The sequence below is a fragment of the Stigmatopora nigra genome, chromosome 10 (assembly GCF_051989575.1).
Source record: "Stigmatopora nigra isolate UIUO_SnigA chromosome 10, RoL_Snig_1.1, whole genome shotgun sequence".
NCBI lineage: Eukaryota > Metazoa > Chordata > Actinopteri > Syngnathiformes > Syngnathidae > Stigmatopora > Stigmatopora nigra.
Window position 1 is genome coordinate 8,477,281 of NC_135517.1, and position 24,860 is coordinate 8,502,140.

A 24,860-nucleotide genomic window follows, 5' to 3' on the forward strand; every position below is an offset into this window, starting at 1 on the left:
CAATCTTCAGCTTCTCTGGATCACACTTAAGGTGGTGCATCTAAGTCCTACTTGTGTTTGGTGTTAAATCACAACATATCTCTCCCTCATTTTCTCCCCTAAAAGTAGCTGTTATTTGCCCTTAACAATCTTGTGTGGTATAATTGGATTTGATTCTACTCAATTCTAATGACCTGGGGAAGAATACAAGACAAAAGATGGGCTTTAAATAAGGAAAGAAGACTGCAAGCACATTAAGAAAAATTAATGGACTTACTCGATGGGGACACTGACAGGATATTGACATAGATTAAGACACACACGAGGGCATGGAGATTAAAATTTCACCATCAAAGGATGCCTCTTACACTATATTGATTAGGGAATGTGTTGTTCTCAAGATTTAGATTTGATTACTGCTGACATGGAGGACTGCAGATGAAACACAAGGCGGGTAATGACCACAATGCCTTTTGCATATTAAATACAATACTCATTTTATCTGAGGAATTAATAGCGATGCACGGTTATGAAATTCTTGGCATCAACGAACAGTTGGATTTACATGATTTGCATGGTGGTAATTGGGAGGAAATGTGTGTGCTACATGGATGTTTTAAGTTAATTCTCCCAGTGTGCATCTCTGTTATTTCCTCCAAGGACTTCTTTGGTCATGCTCCGATTAAACTGTTAAATGTAGACATTTTGGCCTTGTTTAGAAAGTCGGGAACACATTGGAGGAATTTCACAGAACTAGAAAACTAGAAAAATATTGAGTGGGGGGCATAAATCTTTTTTTGAGGTGGTAAGTATTTAACTAAGGTATTAATTGTCCATTCTGTGGAGAATTATATGATATTTTACAATGATTCAAATCAAGGCCCTTCCACCAATTTAATTCAAAATGAGCTCAAATGTATCTAAAACTAAAAAAAAAATACCAATCAATATTAAAATATGATGATGAAACATCATTGTTTTATCTTTTGTCTAAACACAATGGCACAAAGTTATAATTATTGTGCATTTTATCATTTTGGTAGATACAATTGCACTCCATAAATGATTATATTGATCCAAATCCATTCATTGTTTCAACCCCAGTATCAAAATATGGCTGTTATTGACTAGAATTGTATTTATTTTTGTGTTTTTCATTATTGTGTAGCATACTGGTGACTTTTTAGGTGGTTAATGATTAGAAGGGATCACACAATGAGCTGTAAAGTCAATTTTGTGATGAACAGGATTATCTTTAATTCTACATGATTGTAAAAAATAGTTACAACATTGTCATTGTAGAGCATCAATAGCCCGAGAATACTAAATACTCATCATCATCACCTCCAAAGAGATCAAGCTGCCTGAATTTCCTGAAAGCTCACTCAGCCCATATCATTCCAGCCTAATCCCCCTCTAAAGCCTTACAGTATTTAAAACCTACCCACTAAATGTTCTATTCTAGTGAGGTTGAGTGTGCACTTTTGTGTTTTTGTGCCCTGCGGTGGGGCAGTGCGTCTTTGTCCTTCCTCCTCTACCCCTGCAGATGAGATGAGTGATTCTGGGCTGTGGGGGCTCTTCCCTCACTCTGTGTCATTTCCAGGCCAGCAAGCCCCCAGGGATGCTCCAAGCTCTCCACCCGGCAACACCTCCAGCTCTAGCCGGTCTGTGCCACACATAACGCATTGGTTCTGTCACCAAGGCTGCTTATTTTAGAGCAGCTTCTTCCTTGGCTCAAGACAGAACACACTCACTTTATGTAAATCATATTAATGCTTTTGCAGGAGTTGGGAGGGGTGCAAATGTGGAGACGGATTTCAGGTCTTGTGCCAGCAGTGCCACAAGGTGAGTGGGACAGTGACAGCAAGTCGACAAATAAGAAGTGGGGTAGTTTTGTGGGTAAGTCGCCACTTTTTCAGATCAAGGGCAAAAAAAACTCATTCAAAACCAGACAAATGACATTCAAATAGAGATTTTCAAACCTCTGTGGCGGATATGCCCCAAATTATTTATATCTGGTGCAATATACGACACCATTTAGTGCAATAATACAAACATTATACTATATTTATAATACATCTTCACATTATATGAAATACGATTTGATATAAGATACATGGCACACCTTACAATAGAATATACAATTCACTACACAATATGCGATACCATATGATATACAGTGTAGTACACGATACAATATATGGCACAGCTAACTATACGATTTATGCAGGAATATAAGGTCGACACATCTTTTGCATTTTTTCCCCCAAAAGCGTTATTTGTATCTCTCAAAGAATTCAGCTCTTCTCAACTTCAGAGTAAAATCCATTCATGATTGAGACAACCAGCTGGTTAAAAGCATGTCAGTATGATGATGAGTGCTGAGAAATTCGTGTTTTGAGAGCACTCAGGACAGCAGGGGACGCGACATTGATCGCGGAGGAGGCGATACTAATGAAATCGATGCGGTACGCTGATGTGAGAATTAGCGAAAAGTCGAAGCGAGCATCTATGTAATTCTCTGACGTGCGTTAGAGGCCACATCAGGTTCTTAAACTCACCTTTGGCACTTGCAAAACAGAGTTTAACTGCTTAATGGAAGCTCATTAATAGTGGACACGGCTACTTTGTATTAAAGCTTCATGGTAGGCCTGCTCGACTGAACTGTGCACTTAGGAAAAAAGAAAAGTAAGACAATTACAAAAAACTGCAAACACTTCAACATTTGGACTAGTTTAGACCCTTTATGTAGTAAGGCCTAAAAAAAAGACCATGTATATATAGTGAGTATTTTTCTTTTAAAAAATGACCATGTATAGTAAGGCTTTTTTCTTGGAAAAAAGACCATATATAGTAAGGCGTTATTTTTAATTTTTATAAGACCATGTACTGTATAGTATATACTAAGACTATTTTCTTTTTTAAAAAGGCCATTTGCTCAAATGCTTGTTTTTTTTTTTTACATTTTATTTAAAGACCCTGCACAGTAAGGGCTGAAACTGGGATTAAACCCACAATATCAGAACTGTGAGCACAATTAATTAACCATTCATCCACCCGGCCACTTACTATTATAATGAATTGTTTAAAAAGGAGCATGTATAGTAATGCTTTTTTTCCCCTTCAAAAGTAAGACTATGGATAATAAGGCTTCTATTTTATTACATACCTAACCTAGGGAGAACATGCAAGCTCCACACATGTGGACGTGACCTGGATTCGAACCCAGACCCAAGAGCTGTGACGGGAAAAATGGGCGTGGTTACGCCTACTGGCGACGTCGGAGGGTTAATTAGGCGCATGCGCAGTACCTCGTCCTTTTGGAACGCTTTTTCACCACGCTAATGGAGTTGCATGCCAACGAGGTAAGGAATCTTGCAATTCACTGGCCTAAATGCGTTTTTATCACGCGATCGGGAGATTTTTCAGAAATTAATTGAGTCCCTAACGCTAACAAATCTCTTAGTTTAATGCCAGGTTTAACACACCGTCGGCGATTTAAGTGTGGGCTTCTTTTCTCGGCTGGCTTTGTGGCACATGTTACGACTAGTCAGCATTAGCGTTAGCGTCACGATTTGACTTAAAAAGCATGTTATCCGTTTTCTCTCCATTATTGAGTCGTGTAGCAAGACTTTAAATTTAATCAAACAATGCAGGACATCAACCAACAGTTTCCTGGGTAAGTGTTCACTCTAGAATGACATCCAGGGGCTCGATTTAGTTCCTGTTGTTTTGTATGTAATCGTTTTCATTCTGAGTGCCAAACACCCGTTCCCTATTAGTAATTGTTCTGTTTAAAAAAAAAAATCATGTATACAAAATTTAAGCCAATTTACTCCTAACTCACTGGTGTCAAAGTAGTGGCCCGGGGGCCAAATCTGGCCCACCGTGTCTTTTGTGCGGCCTGGGAAAGTAAATCATGTGTGCTGACTTTCTGTTAGGATCACATTTAAATGAAGATTATACATGTAGATTATATTACCTCATCTTCCCCTTTTTTTCCAATCAATAATTGTATTTTTAATCCATTTTTTACTTTTTGTGTTTTTAAGTTTAAAAAGCATATTGTAAAATGTAAAAATAAATGTACTTAAAAAATGTTTTCCACGCTAATATTGAACACTTTCCCCCAAATATTTTGTTTCCTTTTGAAATGAAAAACAAATTATTACAAGATATTTTCCCTCATGAAGAAAAAAAAAGCTCAAAAATTTGTTTTAGATCTATAAAAACAGAATATTTAGGGCTTTCGATGCAGTTTTTTTTAATCCAATTTAAATAGAAAAAATATCTAAAAATTTCAAAAGTAGTACAGCTCACATGAAATCAAGTTGACCTTATTGCGGCCCGCGAACCAACCCGAGTTTGACACCCTTGTCCTAGCAGTTAACCTCAGTCTGTATATTGTCTGCAAAAGGGGAAATAGCACTCACTAACTTATTTTCATTCTTTATCTTGATCGTAAATTAAAATTCCTGTAAGAAATCTCTATGCTGTAATTGGTTGGTAACCCCCAAATGCCTTGGTTAGATCAAGTTTTTACTGTTTAGCATCAAGATAAAAGTACTTCCCATTAAAAAAAAAAAAAAAAAAAACTAAGCCTACTTGTTGAATCTCCAGGCTGTATATATGCTAACTTGTGCTTTTTGTGTGTGCAATTTTTCTCTGTTTAGCACCAAGATGCAGCTTTCTGTGTGCCTAGATCACTCTTGAGGTTACAGAAGGGGAGACTGGGACTGATCAAGGTAAAACCTACCCCCACAAAAAAGTTGAATCTCTATATATTCTAACTTTTGCTATTTTTCTTGCACGCAACAGGCCTGAGGTATCTTGGTTGCCCACTTGAAGATGTCTCTTGCATCATATGGTGTCTGTATTTCTGAAAATCCAAATACAATAAAAGCCTAGATCATGATGACGTTTCACTAGCCTTTCATTTCCACAGCTTTTTGACTAGATCTTTAAGGTAAGAAGGTTGTCATGTAATGTTGGAGCAAGAATTCTAAGTTTTTTTTCCTTCTAATTTTGTGTTAATCTCTCCGTTTTTTTCTTCTAAATTTTATTTTCCAAGTTTTTATCTCCCCCATTTTTTCCAAAGATTTATCCCCTTCCTTTTTAAAGATTTATTAGCTAAGTGTTTATCCCCCCTTCTTTTTGTCTAATTTTTATCCCCTTTCCATTTTAAAGATTTATTAGCTAAGTGTTTATCCCCCTTCCTTTTTAGAGATTTATTAGCCATGTGTTTATCTGCCATTTCTTTCTGATTTTATTTTCTAAGTGTTTATCCCCCCTTCTTTTTGTCTAATTTTTTTTACCTAAGTGTTTATCCCCCCTTCTTTTTGTCTAATTTTTTTACCTAAGTGTTTATCCTCCCTTCTTTTTGTCTAATTTTTTACCCAAGTGTTTATCCCTCCTTCTTTTTGTCTAATTTTTTTACCTAAGTGTTTATCCCCCCTTCTTTTTGTCTAATTTTTTACCCGTGTTTATCCCTCCTTCTTTTTGTCTAATTTTTTTACCTAAGTGTTTATCCCCCCTTCTTTTTGTCTAATTTTTTTACCTAAGTGTTTATCCCCCCTTCTTTTTGTCTAATTTTTTACCCAAGTGTTTGTCCCTCCTTCTTTTTGTCTAATTTTTTTACCTAAGTGTTTATCCCCCCCTTCTTTTTGTCTAATTTTTTTACCTAAGTGTTTATCCCCCCTTCTTTTTGTCTATTTTTTTACCTAAGTGTTTATCCCCTTCTTTTTGTCTAATTTTTTTACCTAAGTGTTTATCCCCCCTTCTTTTTGTCTAATTTTTTCCCCTTCCTTTTTAAGGATTTATTGGCTAAGTGTTTATCCCCCATTTTTTTCTGATTTTATTTCTAAGTGTTAATCCTTCCTTTTTAAATTTTATATTTTAAGTGTTTAGCTGTTTTTTGTTAATCTACAAATGTTTTCTTAAGTATTTTTAACTTCAAATGTTTACTTGTAAATAAATTTTTTGAACTCTAATTGTGACTTGTATTTTTTGTTACATAAAGACCAACACATGTTTACATTTCAAAGCTTTTATTTTGAAAAACTTGAATAAAATGAAGTAATTCCTCTAGTCACCAGCAGGAAATCTGGAAAACAGGAAATCAGCTTTTATTTTGAAAAAGTTTGTAGATTGGTTCCCGTTGGTGGTCCAGCATCGTAAAAAATCGAATCTTCTCCACCCCCTGGTGGAGAAGATTCGAAAATTGAAAAAGGGGGGGTTAGTACAGTTAGTTCAAAAAACAATGAGAAGGGCTCACCTTTTATTTTGAAAAAATGAAGTAATTCTTCCTGTCACCAGCAGGAAATCCAGAAAATAAAAGCTCCAGCTTTTATTTTGAAAAAGTTTGTAGATTGGTTCCCGTTGGTGGTCCAGCATCGTAAAAAATCGAATCTTCTCCACCCCCTGGTGGAGAAGATTCGAAAATTGAAAAAGGGGGGGTTAGTACAGTTAGTTCAAAAAACAATGAGAAGGGCTCACCTTTTATTTTGAAAAAATGAAGTAATTCTTCCTGTCACCAGCAGGAAATCCAGAAAATAAAAGCTCCAGCTTTTATTTTGAAAAAGTTTGTAGATTGGTTCCCGTTGGTGGTCCAGCATCGTAAAAAATCGAATCTTCTCCACCCCCTGGTGGAGAAGATTGAAAAGGGGGGGTTAGTACAGTTAGTTAAAAGAGCAATGAGTAGGGCTCACCTTTTATTTTGAAAAACTTCATAGACTGGTTCCCGTTGGTGCTCCAGCATCGTAAAAAATCGAATCTTCTCCACCCCCTGGTGGAAAACTGGAAAAAAGGGGGGAGTTAGTACAGTTAGTTAAAAAAGCAATGAGAAGGGCTCACCTTTTATTTTGAAAAACTTCAGAGATTGGGTTCTCCTGGGCCTATCTGTACATAGGCAGAAACCTGGTCCCCTTGGTGGATTCTGGGTCAATACATAGAGTTAAATAAAAACCATTCATAATGTCTTACCTTTTATTTTGAAGGGCTCAGGCAGAACCAATGCAAGTTTTTTCAAAATAAAAGGTAAGACCTTATGAATTTTTTTTAGCAAACTTGGTCCCCTCTGGTGGAATTCTGAAAAACAGGTCAATGCACAAGAATACATTTGGGGTTCTACCTTTATTTTGAAGAAAAAAATGCATAGGTGGGTAGTTGGGCAGTACCAGTCTATGCATTTTTCAAAATAAAAGGTAAAACCCCCAAATGTATTTGTTTTTCAGAATTCCTGCCTATGTCAAGATAGGCTCAAGCACCCCAAAGTTCTTCAGTGCTGGGTAGTTTGGCCAAAAAATGTGGGGGGTTTGAGCCTATCCCAACATAGGCAGGAATCCTGGAAAACAAAAAGGGCACAATAGATTAAGTTACATGAAAAATAGAGTCTAATCAGGTCAAAATTTGACAAAAAAAGCATCCTACATTTAGCTTTTTATCTAAAAGACACTTAATTATTTAGACATGGTCTGCTGCTGAGACTGAAAATATGATCCGAATTTTTAAGGGCCCTTATCCAGTCTATTGTCCTACACAAACAAATAATCGGGATCTTGTTCATGTGATGGGAAATATGGAAATGGTACAAATTACATGAAAAATAGTAAATCCTACTTCAGCCTAGTTTTTAAGTCATTCTTACAAAAATATATAATAGAAAATAAAATATCCAAAGAGCTTGTTTTTCTCTTGTTAAGTTTAAATGAGTCAAAAACAACACTACTATTGTTACATACATGTCATTTAGTTTTGTCAAAGCCGCATTTAAAACTAAAAATGAAAAGGTCCCGAGGTCTTCAAGTATATTTATTTAAGTTCCCAGTTCCACTACATGGCAGATTTTTTTTTGTAATTTCAGAAAGATGTGAAAAGCTACTCCCTCACTTGCCACTAGTTTATTTTTTTTTAAATTAAATTCAATAGGGATGAGCCTACTTTACATTTTCTGTTATCACAGCCATGTCTGGTCTAAATTAACCGCAATAATTGAGGGATTACTGTTTATTCTTTACACATCCACTAATGGCATTTGTGTGGGTGACTTATCCACATATTTTTGCTATTTAAAAACACCAAACTAGTTAAGTTTTCATTACAAATTTGAATGTATCATGATGAGAAGCGAGTCAATTGCGCAAAGCCCTGAACACTGAACGATGACTTTTATATACTATACAAATAGAGAAAATCAGAACTATTTTAAAATCACAGCCATGTCTGGTCTAAATTAACCGCAATAATTGAGGGATTACTGTTTATTCTTTACACATCCACTAATGGCATTTGTGTGGGTGACTTATCCACATATTTTTGCTATTTAAAAACACCAAACTAGTTAAGTTTTCATTACAAATTTGAATGTATCATGATGAGAAGCGAGTCAATTGCGCAAAGCCCTGAACACTGAACGATGACTTTTATATACTATACAAATAGAGAAAATCAGAACTATTTTAAAATCACAGCCATGTCTGGTCTAAATTAACCGCAATAATTGAGGGATTACTGTTTATTCTTTACACATCCACTAATGGCATTTGTGTGGGTGACTTATCCACATGTTTTTGCTATTTAAAAATACCAAACTAGTTAAGTTTTCATTACAAATTTTAATGTATCATGATGAGAAGCGAGTCATTGCGCAAAGCCCTGAACACTGAACGATGACTTTTATATACTATACAAATAGAGAAAATCAGAACTATTTTAAAAACACTCACTTTGTTATGGCGTCGACAAGCTGCTCCTTTCTGGTCGTTTTCGCCACATTCTTGAGGTTTCCCAGCAGTCGGTTCTCGTTGGGAGACTGAAAGATAGAATGGAATAGATTCTTTTTAAACAAAGGGCGATCGGTAACGCAATGTAGCCAATTTGTTTGCAAACATTTTTGCTGTCTGCACACATGTGGGGCTACATCACGTCAATGAATCACTCTTAAGACGAGAACTGGGGCTTCGAAATCCCCAAATGACAATACCAAATGTGCAGCATCGTTCTGTGAGAAGTTTGGCAGGATTTCGTCGGCAAATCGTCACTTTTTAGCTGGTCTGCAGTGCACAAACGCACGCACGCACGCCCCGTCCTCCTTCCGGGTTCATCAGCTGTTCTTGGCGTCTGACGTCGGCTATTTGAACTCTGGCATCGGGCACGCCTATTAAAAAAGGACACAACAAAATATAATTTGCTTTCATAATAACGTGCATTAGTCAAGATGGGGTTGTGTGGGGGGCTGTAAATGCTTTTTGGTTGGACTTTAATACTAAGAGAAATATACATTGTTTTCATAATAACATGCATTAGTCAATGGGTGGGGCGGGGCTGTAAATACGTGTTGATTGGGCTTTCATACTTTTAAAAATACATTGTATCCATCCTAACGTCAGTGGGGGAAGCTGTAAATACTTTTTGGTTGGGCTCTATTCCTTTAAAATACAGTAGTATTGCACATTATGAACATTGTGATGACAAGCACTTTGGTGTTTGTTTTTTACTTCTAGACATTTAAGTGATATTTCATACCTGTCAACCTTTGCAGATAACTGCCCTTATAAATGATTATGATTCCCCGTACAAACACCGTAAGACGCATGTTTACTCGCGGTAACTGGTTTCTTATTATGCGGCTCCTCCATGCTTGCTTCCACGATATTTACTCTAGGTATATCTGCGTATGCGCATGTCATCCTTTATCGATATTGCCGTACGCACCGCTAAAAAATACATTCAATTGGGGATAATTTTTGCTGGTCTACCGACAATAGTAACGATCGATGACAGTAGCGTCGTTGGCTACCAGCCTACGAGACAATACTAGACAAGATGTGCGTGTGGATGGAAAGTGTGCCCAAACGGTGTGATGCTCCAGCGTGTGCAAGTTATCGCTGTAAATTTTTAAAATTGACAGCAGTGTCAAAAATACGGCCCGCGGGCCGGATCCGACCCATCTGTTGGTTTGGTATGGCCCGGGGAAGAAAACTGCATTGAATAAAAAAAAATGAATTTTCTTTAAAATTTGTAGTTCTTGTATTATCCGCTAAGGGGCGCAGTTTTCTAGTACGTGCAGACAACATGAATTGACATCAATTTATGTTCTTGTTATTCTCTTGTCCATAATATATTGTTCATAATGTAAAAGGAAAATTCTGTTAATACACATTTTGATAATTTACTCATTCTTTGCACTAATTATTAGTATTAGTGACTAATACAAAGGAAAAAGTGGGCTTATTGTTAGCTCTATGTAATTTTGCAATGAGTTTACTGGTCAGGCCCGCTTGATCTCAAATTAAGCTGTATTCGGCCCGCAGACCAAAGGGAGTTTGAGACCCCTGCTGTAAAAGCTCTTGGTTTCAGTGGAGACAGAGTGGAGGAGCTCATCATTCGATCATATACATAGTGTCAGCACAAAGACAAAGAGTTGCCTCAGAGCAAACACAGTCGGTCACAGGTGAGTCCTGCACAGACACACACACATACACAAAGTGGATAGAAACTTTATCGTTGAGTAGTCCGTGAACTAAATACACTCACCCAGGAATGTTGGCTGGTTATAGCAGTCCACAGTGCCCTTGACACGGTCTCCAGGCCTGGACACTATTAAGGGTCACAGTAGCTATTCCTCACATCCTCCCTAATGTGTTCTTCCGTTTACTAACCTTTTCTGTCCTACTGGTTTCCCCTGTCCTGTCACAGTGCCCGGTGTGCCATCCTGGGTTTCAAGCCAGAAGGAAGTGTTAAGTGTGCATAATACAGTTCTATGAAAGAACAACAAGTTTATTGTATTTGGGGTTTTCAAGTAAGAGATTAAAACCAAAATATGGTTAAATAATGCTACACTGCTTATTATAGCACTTTGGATTGTCTTCATCCTTAATCCCAGACACTGTACATCGCATCTGAATTTTACAGATTTAATGTAGGCCTTGGGAAATATCTCCTCATGGATTTTAAGGATGTTTTTTTTCCTTCTTTCTTTAAGCACAGCTCAGTAAAAAAAAAGCAGCTCAAATCCCCATAACAGGTCATAGTATTATTATACTTTTATCCTGTGTCCCTATTTATGGTGTATTTGAAATTTGTGTTCAAATTTTGGTCAACTGATTACTTAGGTGTTTTAACAGATCCAAAACCTGAATCACAGGATTTGGATTAAAACTTGCTTTGGAATTAACCCCCCCTGAAAAAAGTAGTCATTGGCTCTTTGTTGCAGATTAAACCCACACCAAGTAAAATCAAAACAATCAAAAACACTAGAGAAATGCACAATTTAGACATTAATACAACAAACTCACAATCATGTTAACTGTTGACAACAGAAAATGGCCTTTCTCCTGCAGTGGAGCCTACAAGTTGACAGCGTATCCGATGTTGAGCGCTTTGCCAAGTGCTTAACATTGCAAACCTGTAGCTATTCTAAATGCAGCAAGCATTCACAAACGCACTGGAGTGTGTTGCATCCAAAATGGAGAACAAATAACTGATTTGCTTGAGGTTTCACCTGATGCTGGATGCAAGATTCATGCATAATGGTTGCCATATGGCTACCCTAGATGGCAGTTTTTTACAGTATTCATATATCACATGAGCTGTATATCATCTCCAAATCACAACACTAACAACTTTGAACTCTAGTCCTTAAAATCTAAGTCTTAACACTGTTCATGCAAGCATGCTCAGTACTGGTAGTAGAAGGGGCAATTGAGCAAACCCTAAGCGCAACCCGTTGAATTTTTCAACAGCACCAAAAATATTCATGCGCCGCATGCTAATGACACATCAACTTAAATTCACACCTATCCAAAGATGTACACAACACAGCATCACACTCCAGAATAGAGAGCAATTTGTATCTTCCAAAGAAGAGTTGAAGGCTTTCCATGTGTCTTTGGTCACCAGGATGCCCTTGGAGCCATGTTGGAGCCAGGAACTGTCCTCCAGCACCGAGACACGGCTGCCCTCTTCTTGGATGTAGTGATTCCCGGTCAACGATGAGTCTGCCCAGAGCCGAGGGGGCTGCACTATGCACCCTCCTCCCGCCGCTGCTTTGATTTCCAATATGTCCTCCCATCACCGCAGATGGCTACAGAGGAAACATTTCTTCAACCGTCAGTGTTAGTGCGGCCCCTGGGTCCTGGGGCTGATGGGCGCAGAAATTGGAGAATAATGTGCAGTAATACAATATTTGATGGGACTCGATGGGCCAGAGATTGTGAAAAGTGCCACAGTGGACTATTCAAACAACTCCATATTTTCTCATCTCCTTTCTGTCTCAAGTGAGTCAAACTGCAATAAATACATAGAAATTACAACTGACTCTGGAGTAATGCAAAATAAATTCAAATCAAACAACATTTTTCCAATTTCTTTTGTCTGCTTTCAATTTAAAAAAAGAAAGACGTAATCATTGCCACATTAATAAAACTTAGACGACAAGGTCATGACAATGTATATGCAACACTTCTGCAGTCAAATTACTTGTTTTGCACTCCTAAACTCCATTCAGTCATCAATCCATCACCATTAACACTCCAATAACAAGGCATACTTCTACTCTTCCTTACAGGTGCATACTTTTTCACTGTTCAACTGGCCAAGTGGTATTTGCAAAGAGTAGAAAGCAAAGCATTTTATGTGTCCAGATGGTCAGAACTGGTGCTGAGAAGCACGCCAGCGGAAACCTGATGACTCATCGGAGAGTCACAGTGCGACAATCCTAATTTCATTGTTAATTTACTGTCATGACTGAGTTTTGGCTCAAGCCACGTGAAACTGTGAACGGCCTGCCCTTGTTAAACCACTTCAGCGGCAGCCTGAAAGGAAGACCAATGGAGGAGTTTAGACTTCACGCTTGTAATGAGAGAGGAAATTGAACATGGGGAGTTTGGACAAGGTGCAAATTGAGGAGTTGATGCTCCATCTGCAGGTGAGCACCGTTTTAAACAGATGATGCAATGCTTTTAAACTTGTTCACAATGGTTGACTGCTTTTCCCGGTCATTACAAGAATAAAGCCAAACTGAGAAAAAGGCCATGCATATTTTTTTAATGTAATCTCTCGATGACAAGTCAGGCTATGAATAAACTCATAAAATAAACAGATATATAATGCAAAAGCCAAAGTCCACAGGATACTCAAGACACCAATAAAACATTGATCCTGCTCATACTACATGATGGGATTTGTGACCACTTCAGAGGATATTTTTTTTTAGCTTGACACAACACACACAAGACTCACGTTTTTCAACTGAAGCCAGCAGGAAAGAAAAGCTGATGGGAGGAGTGTGTGCAAGTATGACTGTGGATCAATAGTTGTGTTTGTGGCAGTGCTCCCACAGGAGTGGAGCAGTATATGAAAAGCTCCATCTGATGGCTGAAGGTCCCCTCAGAACATTCCCTATGCGTTTAGCCTGCAGCCAAGGTTAACCCCGGCACAAAGACGCCACCAAACCACAGCCTGTTTCCCCGGGGCTACATACGCTGACATGGGCGAGGGCTCTCAAGTGGGGCGGGCTTCTTTCTTTTTCTTCATCCATGTACATACAGTTATGTATGTACATACATACATATATATATATAGATATATATGTATGTACATACATATATATCTATATATATGTATGTACATACATATATATAGATATATATGTATGTATATATACATATGCGTATACGTATACATATACTTATACATATACTTATACATATACTTATACATATACTTATACATATACTTATACATATACTTATACATATACTTATACATATACTTATACATATACTTATACATATACTTATACATATACTTATACATATACATATATACGTACGTACATAAATACACGCACGCACGCACGCACGCACACGCTCACACGCTCACACGCACACACACACACACACACACACACACACACACACACACACACACACACACACACACACACACACACACACACACACACACACACACACACATATACACACACACACACACACACACACACACACACTCACACACACACACACAGTGGACAGGGGTGCGGGCCATTAAATGGAACTAGTTAGCCATTAGGAAACTGTTATTGAAGTCATTTACATATATTCCTCTGCACTGTTAGCTCATGAAGTAGCGGCAGCTGGTGAAATAGCTTTGGAATAGAAAACGATGAGAAAGAAAATGAGCTACTTCCTCACCGTGCTAAACACATTGTAAGTAAAATACAATAAAGGTTACGTTTTCGTAATTATGAGAGGCCCGCTGTAATATATCGCAAATTAATTTCCAGTTTATTTCTGTTCACTAACATTAAAGTACCCCTATGAAAGGGAGGCACTAACTGTAGGGCCATTAAGCTATTAAATTGTGTACTTAAAGCAGTGCAATCCATAATAGATGGAGAGTTCAGTGCACCCATGGTGAGAGAAATGTGGACGGAAATTATTGTTTCTCTTAAGCTGAAGTAAACATTTTTTTTCACCCATATTCCCCCAAACAAAAGACTTTTTTGATTTTTATCGTGTAGTAGTGATGTGTGCATTCCTTTAGTGCACTCATCGTCTGCATATACTGGCCCAAACAAACCAATGCGTGTGCTGTCGTGGTCACAGAGGAATGATGGAATTCTAATTGGCGTGCCACCACTTGCATTATTCATGCATCTTAATTAGGGAGAAGAGTTCCTATTAGGCATTTAAAGGCGCCCGAATCACTTGGCGCCTATTTGGCATCAAGCCTGGCGTGTAAGTGTCAATATATGCACACATGCACAAACATTATGAGGCAGCACATTGCAAAGATTACTTTGATGCTAATTGATTTATCCTTCCTTCACCTAAAATGTGTCAAATGCAAGTGGAAGAGCAACAAAGAAGTGAGACCAAAAGCAATAACTACAATCATATTACCCAATTACTTTCTTCAGAAGGCAGGAGATTTGGAACTCAGAAAAAACAAAAAAAAGAGAATGCAAAATGCTAATGACCAGCGTTTCTGCAGTGGCGGCTACAGAGTATATGTTTCATTTTTAGTAGTAGTTCCATTTTATGTTGGCAAACAAATAATTTTGGAGCTTCATAAAATTGCTGTTGGAAAAAGAACAAAACACCAATGCCAGTTTTCTGGGTAAGGAATTCACACTTAATTGGATGGTGGTGACCGGTCATTTGTTTCAAAATAAATATGAATGTCATTAATTGTCCATACTTGTCCCCTCTCTAAAAAAATGGTATGCTTTCAAAATGTGGGCAAATAAGTAACTCCTTTGGTGTATGCTGAAAAATAATTAACTCAAATATTAGACAAAAAATCCAAGATAATTCCCAGCTAAATCAGTAATTTTAATTTAAAATTACACATACGAGCACAGTGAGATACAGGTAAAATTCTGAGCAAATATTTACCTTGAGATACGAGACACATTTTGAAATACGAGCACACAACCAGGTGGTTGATGCGAGAAGTTGAAGTTGCTTATGAGAACCTTCGTGTAAAGATACCTACAAACAATGGGCAGAGCATTGTGGGAGCTCAATAGCGAGGAGGTGGTGGAAGGGGAGATCGCCTCCCTACAAAGGAAATCAAACATGTTAGCAAAGTGGCAAGAGTTTTCTGATTTTATGGAAAAGAGACACCCAAAGAGGTTGACAAGTGGTTGTGTGTTATCCTATTTTGAGGACATTTGCGAGCGTCAGGGTGGGAACAAATTCATTTCTATTTAGTTTATTTCTATAGGAAACGTTGATTTGAGATGAGAGTGAATCGACATACGAGCTCAGTCCCGGAACACATAAAGCTCGTATCTCAAGGTACCACTGTATATAATCAACATCTTACTGTTGAGTAACTTTTTCTACTCATGTAAATAATGAATCTAACAAGCTACTGCTATGACATTTATATAAAAAGAATGCAAAGGAAGGGAGAAAAATATGAGCCCATTCATTAGCAAAAAGTCAGTCACTTACTTTTAATCACCTTTTGACATAAATCAGGTAATTCTGTCTCAACAGCATGTTACTTAACAATCAATGAATTTCAAAATCTCCAATAAGGGCAACCTTATCAAAAGTTGTAGTCAGGCTTGCCCTTCTATTGGAATCAATGATTAACCAACACACAGCAGACCGTAACAGTGAATAAATGCTAAAAAAACAAACAATAAAAATGTTGGTCAATTCATAGTTTTCATGCTTGTCATGAGATACATACATTAGTTATGAACTGTTATATTTTAGAGCTTTGATGCTGTTTAGAGGTATCATATTAGTGGACTAAGGCACGTCTAGGTTTCTTATATTAATACTAGTATCTATTCTTAAAAACACCATACGACTCCCACTTTCTCCAACTTAACATATCACATTTTCTCGGTACTTATGTGACCCGATGGAGGTATTAAAAGCTGGAAAAGCTACTATGTACAAGTTTCCACTCAAGGCCCAGACCCCAAATGCATCACCCGCCACTGAGCTACTGTCGCATGCATCTGCTGTAGCTCATTGGGGAAATTAAGTACCTAACGTAGCATGTGTGTTCAAGTAATAGGAAAGTCATTTATAACTTGAGGATATAATACATAAATCATAAACTCTTTTCCACAGTCAGTTGAAATTATCTGCCTGTATGTGCTATATTGAAGAATAATAAAAGGGAAACAATGTGCATTTGGGGCGATAAAAATAGAGAACAAGATAAAAATATCGGTCCTGAAACGAATAAAAGATAAAATAAAACCTGAACTTTCATCCAAGGTAATAGTACTGCACTCACAAAACCTGACCTAAAAACCTATTTAACAAAAAAGGGTCTTTGATTGTACAGCAAATCTACCAAAACGACATTGTTTTTATATATTGTATACATTATAGTAATATAGGGGATTCACACTTAAACAACTTCTGTGGTTATGTGTGTCAACGTGGGTTAGCTAAAACCTAAATGTGAGTAATAGCTGATATGCTGTTTTAAAAAATATAAATATTCAAGAATGATCTATGGAAAAAAGGAAATTATTTGAAAAGCATTGAGAAATTAGATAATCTGGAACGTGGGTAAATGCCATTAGGAAGATGGGCCACAAAATCAGAAAATTGTTTTTACCAACTACAATATTACTCATTTTAGGAGTATAAAATCTCACTTAGCGATTTTGTCATCGTAAAGTTAAAAAAAAAAAAAAAACAATTAGCCAAAAGAGTCAGAGATCTATCTACATAACCAGGGTGCAATTGGCGATACAGTCAAGAATGTGTATATTGTTAAGGAGGAGAGCTATACAAGTGTAACGGCCTTGTACTTAGCATCATGATGGAAGTAGGAAGGGAGGGCTGGTAATAGAAGCGGTGAGCCAAAGCTCTACACAAACTAGAAAGTGAACTCTGCTGGTTTGCATAATTTAAGGTTAATGAGGAAAAACAGCAGATAAAATCTCTCATTTTATGCCGTCTGGCATTGCTCTACTGGGGCGCATTTCATTAAAAAGGCATCAGAAGCAGCGCTTTAATGAGGTGTGAATTCATTCTGGTTTCACCTCCTTTTATTTTGTGACATCAAATATGGACGCAGGTGTAAATTTCCTTTTCAAGGAGATGCTCAGGCGTATTTAAGTGCAACTTGTTCGACTTCTAACAGCTGTATCGTACATAGATTTATCCTTACCTAAGCACATATCGTAAAATAAGTCTATTTGAAGGACCGCAAAATGTCCTCTCGTCATGACATTCCAATGCAATTTACCACGTGAATTACTTTCAAGTCATCAGTGAGCAAACACACACGTGTACGTGAGTGCGTGACCTTTACGTCCCGAGAAGTCGCAAAGAGTGTTTTAGAAGCAAATGCAGCCTTTTGCCCTTTACCGTCAATAATCCTCACATAGGTAATTGGACACAGAGCTACACAGCACCATCTCTTCCTCTAAAATATCCAACAGTCTCCATTTGCATGAAGCGTCCCGAGAATCAGTCTCAGTAACGTTGCGCCGCTTTGAAAAATGAGTTTTTAATCTGAGAGAGAAGATGAGTTTCTGACCCGCACCTGTTTGTTTTGCTATCTCCTTTTTCTTCCCTGTCGTATAAAAGTGACCCGCGGGAAAATTTGGAGAGGCACAAAGACAGCCAAGCGCTTTAAGTACTGTCATTGTGCATTCATTAATATCCCCCGCATCTGACATGGCGGGGGAAAATGTTTTTTTTTTTTTTTTTTTTGAAAAAGGGCACTTGTCTTGGTGGCCGAGACTCACTAACAGGCAATCAGATGGGATGACAGCAAGTGTCAACTACATTGTGTGTGCGTAGAAACAGCAGAGAAGGCGGGTGTAGTTATTCTTTTCCCAGTGCCCTCTATTGACCCAAGTAATGGAGAATTTTACCAGGGGAAGTGTTTGAAATATTCCTTGGTTGAGGGTAATGTGTTCATTTAAGGAGTGTGTCATGTCAACATTACACACTGTCTCTCACCAATGCACGCATGGACAAAAAGCATCAGCTTTTCCACAATGAAAATGAGACACTAGTAATAAATGTATTGGATTAGAATGTTTTCAAATGTAGATAACACACACTTACCTGACAGGAACCAAACATCAAGCAGCGCCAATGCAAGAGCTGCATACAATATTCGGTGTCACTAGTGAAAAAGGAGTTAAAACATGCAGCATTAGGCTTAATTTTAAAAACTTCATTAAGATTAAATTCTTTCGCTGACCATTTTTTGCGTAAATAAGGATTTAAAAAAAAAAAAATCTTCACAAGACACTCATTTACCTGACTGTCTGCCATTGACAGCACTAGGCATTCAATGTAATTTGACAGTGAGGGGGTGGAATGAACGAACTGAGAGGGTCTGGCAGGGATTGAACGAACCCTCTCAGTTCAAATATATCAAATGTCTGTTGTTGTCAATGGCCAGAGATTCCAGTTCAAATAGATTGGATGTTTGGCGCCGTCAATGGTAGTGAGTAACTGGCAAAAATATACACAGATAAGATGATTTCTGGAGAATTTCGAATTTCACTCTAATAAGGAATGTCCCAATTGCTCATTTTCCCTGGAGAGGGTGCTGGCTAACGAGCCTGTGTCTCAGCGAAAACAAACCCCGGGAGGTCAAACAACTCACGGCAAAGTTCACACAATTAGTCATCCTGTTACATTCAGCTCATACCAATTACCAACAAAGCGAGTGTCCCGACTTTGCTCTTTCGAGGAAACGTACCAACGTCTTATCTTCTCACAACAAGCAAACACAGGCATAAACGTTGATTTTCAGAAATTACGTACGTATCTTGGACTTCGTTGTTTATGTGTGTAAATCTTGTGTCAGATAGTAGGTCTGTGTGTGAAATAGAGCGTAACTGTATTCCACTCGTCACTGGCAAAATCACAGGCGACAGACCATTTTTCCGAGCGGCTCGTGCTGCCGACCGAGTCATTGACTGCGATTGCACCCGACACGCACGCACAAGCTGGTTTAATTTATTCCATTTTAATATGAGATGTTAGAGGGAATGTTACCGTTATCGCTGTTAAGTGTCAAAGTCACCTTCACTATATACACACACAAACATGGCTAGGATGATTCCACAGTTCACAATCTCACCGTCACATCAAGACAAAATACACAAAAACAAAATAAATTGTCTCCGCTTGTTGTAATCGGGTTTTTATTCTTCTAGTTAATTGGAACTTCAGACGGGGTGGCTCAGCAGCTGGAGTGCCTTCCACTGGAGAACCTAATTATGAAGTGCTTCCAAACCTTATCCTGTCATCTAGGATATTCTTTTAATCAGGAGTGTTTGCCTTTCAGAGGTCGCATTAAATGAGTTTTTCAAACACAACGAACACACATACAGAAGCGACAGGCCTGTCCCATGGTCTCATTGAGTTTCAGATTAGGTCAGTTAACTGAGAGGCACATATAGAAAAATGTCCATGACCGGGAATGTCCAGGACTGTTCAATAATCTACAACTTCTTGCTGCCTTATGTGTATATTTTAACGCTTTTTTTTCTTCAGGAAAGTTTAGTATCATGATTCTCTGCTGTGCAATGGAAATATTATTGGCTAAGTGGAAAGATAAGCAAAAGTAAAGGGTCATTTTCAGATTCTTCAGCGAGCAAACTAAGTATTCCATATTGAAAATAATTATCGACTGAATGTCGCGGTAGACCGTGACAACGTCTGGGACACAAGGTGAAAACAAGAGATTGTCACGGCAAGAATGAAGATTGTTGAAGCGCGATGATGATTTTTATTAACTGTCTTAAACCAGTCTACACCTCACTCAAATTCTGGCAGTCAAATGTAATTTAAATCGATTCCAACCAAGTCTTTCAGTTATGGACATCTGCTGACAGCCGCTTTGGAAAGAAGCGTGTTATCAACACAATTTGGCCAATTTTTTCTTGCTGCACTGTGTGACTTTTCCCGAGTGTAAACAACCAGCTGCTATGAATACACTGAATACGCTCAATGAGTGGTCGACAACAAGATAGAAGAAGGGAAATATTGAGCAAAAGCTGGTCCCTGACAGAGAGTCAATAATAACTAGAGATTGAGAGAGTTGTAACACACACAGCATTTTCTTAATGAACTTCTTTGTTTGACTTCTTTTTTTGGGCAGTCTGTGTATTTGAAATATATTCAATTTACCTTTTAGGCAAAGTCACTATTTTGGTGAACAATTAAAAACCAAAATATAAACCCCAAGTCCTCATATGTGGGTGGACATCATATTTTAGATCATGTTGGCCACAATATTAACACTTGATATACCAGTGTGACATAACCCAAAATATGTGAATGTCAGATCTAAATTATAATATTAATAATAATTATTTGATTTGTATGTACTTTTTAACAAGTAGATGCAATTGTAAATTCATGTTTATAAATTGTTGTTACAAATTAATTAATGTATTGCCTGGGATTGGCAGCAATGGATTACCAATTATCTTAGACTATCTTTAGCACAAGTTTTTAAAAAAACAAAATGACCCAAGTAATCCAGGAAGGAAAATAAAAGTGCCTCTGGATTATAGTTTAATTAGACAAGCAGTCTTTGCTCCAAACTGATTTTAGGGCCATTGAAAGCAACACCCCTCGGCCCCACCTACAAACAATTTAATGCACTTTAAAGGGTGCTTGACAGACATCTCCAGGCTGACCTCCAAAGCTTCTTTACCCTCATCTATATTTATATGATGGAGCGGTACTAATTTTGCCCAGTAAATCAGTGTGCACATTTCATTGTGACCTCCAGCTTGACACTGAATTAAACAATATCAGAACCCGAGAAGGCTGCTTTAACAAGCCTTAAATTCCTCCATCCAATCCATCAGCGGAGAGCTTTCTGACACGCGGCCAAGAGCATGAAATAAGGCAATTATTGAAGCCTTCAGTCTATTTCTACGGCTTGCCTGGCAGGTATAAGGGAAGCTCAATGAGCCTCACACGTCCTCAACTTTGCGTCTTTAGATGACTCTTCGATAGGGCTGATGGAAATTAAAACCTGCTTAATAGATTAGGTCTGTTCTTACAGTTCACTCTGACTTCCAAAATAGTTTCTCACTTGGGTAGCGTGTTTAGTGTACGTTTAAGGTCGGTGTGTATGGGCCCAGTCAGATGAAAAGCACGTGTTTAAGTGCCCATTGTGTTGGTGTGCGTGCCATCAAGATTAATGCAATTGAATTAAAAGCCCAAATAAGCGTGTGTGTAGTAAACCATATTGATTTTTATTTGCCTACACCAAGAGACAAACATTGAATGAAAAGAGATTTGTGATTATCTTTTTTCATAGCTTCCAAACTACACCCAATAAAGTTTGAATGAACTACTTTTTTGTAATATTATATTCATACGTTTTATCCCATTTAATTTTGGTCATATTAGCCTGTTATTCCTGTCGCAGAAAGGATTTAAAAAAAATACAGAAAGAAACGATGGATATTTTGAGAGTTGCCCTAATATAACATCTGAAGTTGTCTTTTACACATACTTGACTAAAAGCTAAGTGAGATTGTTTCCACAATTCTAGGCTCAGATTCACAATGTTCTTTAATCTACGGCACAGTTGCAGAAAGTGTACTTGATGTGAGGGACATAGATAAGGCATTGGATGGATGGACGCAATAATGGAGACAAAAAGAGTGGAGAATAGCCTTGCATTGGCTGCTACCACTACCGTTGTCTCTGAGTAAATCCATTAGCACTAAATTATAACAATGGTATTGCTTGCATCTGACTGCTATCAAAGATAAAAATGAAGCATTATTTCTTAGAACGAGTCTTAAAAATGCATCTTCATGAAAATGACTTATCTAATCAAACTCCCATAAAAGAGCTACAATTTCACCAAGCAGAGCAACACAATATGTCTTTGAAAACGGAATGTTAGGGCTCTCTGTCTTATCTGTTTCTAAGATCGTTTTGCACCGATTTGCTTGATGTGAAATGAGAAGTAATTCATTTGCAGAGCAATTAATGACAGTGAGACAGGTGCCAACGAGAAATGTTGGCAGTAAATCAGCATAAAGGCGAAGAAATGACTGGCTCTAAAGTTTAGTAGCTCATAAACCATCTGATTATCTGGAAAGGTAATGACAACTTTTGTGCAAAAAAACCCAAGGAGCTCTTACCCTGAGGTCAGCTCTGCGACTAGAACATAACACAGACAAGATAAGATAGTAAGGCCACCTGGAGGTTGTTAAGGAAGATAGATTGGACTTTTCTACTGCTTGATGGCAGCTACTGCTTTCTTGGCAGCGTCATCCAGGTTATCTGCAGCCGTGATGGGCAGGCCACTCTCACTCAGGATCCTTTTAGCCTCTTGCACGTTGGTCCCTAAAAGGCACAAGAAGAAGAAAAAAAAACATCAGAAATGGGAGGACCATTCAGAGAGAGCCAACGTCCACCAAAACAGCAAAATTGAAAGCATCACTATATAATTGTTTAATCTTTGACCCTTTCTGTTTAGATCATATAATCACCCATGGCAAAATTGAGTAAAATAGTAGTAAATAAAAAAATAATCCTAAAATAATAATACATTTTAAGCCATTGTTTTTACCTCTGTAACCATTAATTGATCTCTTTGCCCCAAAATGTAATAAGCTCTTCCGTTTCATATCCCGCAAGTGTGATAGTAATCACTTTATCCGCTCTTGAGTTATCTTGAGCACAAACATACTTGTACATACATACAAGTCATTTATCATTTATTTTTCTAGCCACTCTATCTCAAAAACCCAAACAAGGGACTGTATGGAACATATTCTTGCCCACTGCACAGAAAAAAATGGCTTCAGAAGGCCACACCATGACCTTATCGGACCTCAACAAGTAACAACGGGGGAATCCGCACAAATGACAAATGGGTGTAGTTCAACTGCTTTGTCTATAAACACTGCCACTATTTGTCTGTTTGTGCTCCGCTGGCTGCAACATGGACAGAGGGTAACAGATGCTGTCTGACATGGTGGCCCGGGACTGTTGTACAGCAGCATCTGAGCCGAGAGAGAGAGAGAGAGACACACACACACACACACTCACACACACGAGCGCGCTCACAAATTGAGCCACACACGAGGCAGACACTCTGGAGCGGCTGCCTCTGAGCGCTGCTCTCTATGAAAGCAAAACACAAAAGCTGACAAGTCTGTCACAACACATGCGGGGGGTAACGCTGTGGACGGAAGGACACAGCGAGCCAGCGAGGGAGCCCGCAGCGCATCAGTGAATTAGATAGAGGCCAAAGAGCACAAAGGTTAAATAAAGCAAAAACAGGACTGGTGCTGTTAAGCTGAGGTGTTCATAGAGAATAATGCCAAAAAGGCTTATTGCACGTAGTGATAAAAAAAGGGTCTTATTTGTGTATTCATTCATTTAATTTTGTTGTTGAAATGGAGTTGTAGAACTGTAAAATCTAATATGTGCCAGTTTTGCTTTTTCAGTGGGTAAATCTGACCCAGAAAACCCAGAAAAAGACTGTTTCATTCCTTATACATATTTAAGACTTTATTATTTATCCATGTGTTTAAAAATATTTTTTCTCCTGCACAGTTTGACAACTACAAATCTTGTCTGTATAATTTACTAGTATTTACTAATAAACGTGTTGACTGCTGGAGTAAGGACGGTTGTTCTATAAAGCTATTTGCTACTCCCCAGCTTTCATTTTTATTACCTTATTCTTGCCGGTTTCATATGACCAAGGTGATGAGTATAAATGCTCGCGAGGTCTCGCCAACTTGATCAATAGGGTTTTTGTCAGGAGTTCTATTACCAGAGCCCCTTAACGCCTCATATTATATCTCTTCAGTTCAGTCAGATGAGTGATTCCAAACACTGTGAATTGCAAACAATCAATTTTGCAGTGTAATTAATTACCGGTAAGAACACAGAGATGCCTTGCTATGGGAAACAATCGGAAGAAATGGTGTCAGAGAACTTGCAAATCCACACAAAAACTCCCACTAGATTTGATCACTGAGTGGATATAAGTTTTTTTATAGAAATTTTAAAAGTGGGTCCGGTTTTGTATTCAGTGGATGGAGCATACTGTATCAAATCTGTCATAAGACTAAAGCCAATTTGCTATCCAAAAAAAACACAATACAAAAAATATATTTGTTATATGGCTATTCTATATCACACACCTAATGTTATGCATTTTCTGCACAGTATTCTTTACTCACTGCCATAGCTGTGTACTCCAAATGGGATAACAGAAGACACATTTACAAGAGTAGTATTTTGTGAGTGTGTTTTCCAAGTCAGCTGATCACACTTTATCTGTAAGTAGTCAGAAGCACAAGCACAAGAAGCAGCAAAGACAACTCCTCTGAGTGTGTGTTCTTTGGAGTGTTTCTGGGGTGTGTGGGCTTT

The 24,860-nt window shown here is 38.0% G+C and overlaps 2 protein-coding genes and 1 long non-coding RNA gene across 17 annotated transcripts in view; 1 reads left to right on the plus strand and 2 right to left on the minus strand.

The window, feature by feature from the left end:
- Positions 1–3,182: 3,182 nt before the first annotated feature.
- On the plus strand, positions 3,183–4,894 carry LOC144203419 (uncharacterized). Its single transcript, XR_013327686.1, has 3 exons — positions 3,183–3,344; positions 4,653–4,724; positions 4,798–4,894. It is a non-coding gene; the product is annotated as an uncharacterized LOC144203419 (long non-coding RNA).
- A 1,115-nt stretch (positions 4,895–6,009) lies between these two features.
- LOC144202704 (uncharacterized) lies at positions 6,010–9,804 on the minus strand. 15 transcript variants are annotated; one of them, XR_013327538.1, is made up of 7 exons: positions 8,960–9,804; positions 8,703–8,788; positions 7,022–7,065; positions 6,832–6,913; positions 6,687–6,774; positions 6,254–6,620; positions 6,010–6,178 (listed from the first exon to the last, which is right to left on the minus strand). XR_013327538.1 is itself a non-coding variant. In XM_077725601.1 (4 exons), the coding sequence occupies exons 1-4, from the start codon at positions 7,094–7,096 to the stop codon at positions 6,064–6,066; spliced, it is 264 nt and encodes an 87-aa protein (XP_077581727.1). In that variant the 5' UTR covers positions 7,097–7,285; the 3' UTR covers positions 6,010–6,063. The 15 variants fall into 15 exon arrangements, 2 of the variants coding, with proteins under 2 accessions (XP_077581727.1, XP_077581726.1); XR_013327543.1 differs by having other exon boundaries at positions 6,687–6,763; positions 6,961–7,065; XR_013327540.1 differs by having other exon boundaries at positions 6,961–7,065.
- An 11,884-nt stretch (positions 9,805–21,688) lies between these two features.
- Positions 21,689–24,860, minus strand: part of suclg2 (succinate-CoA ligase GDP-forming subunit beta) — a 140,272-nt gene continuing 137,100 nt past the window's right edge. The window contains exon 15 of the mRNA XM_077725598.1: positions 21,689–22,817. Within this exon, the coding sequence (XP_077581724.1) occupies positions 22,705–22,817 (113 nt within the window). The 3' untranslated portion in view covers positions 21,689–22,704. The remainder of the gene's footprint in view (positions 22,818–24,860) is intronic.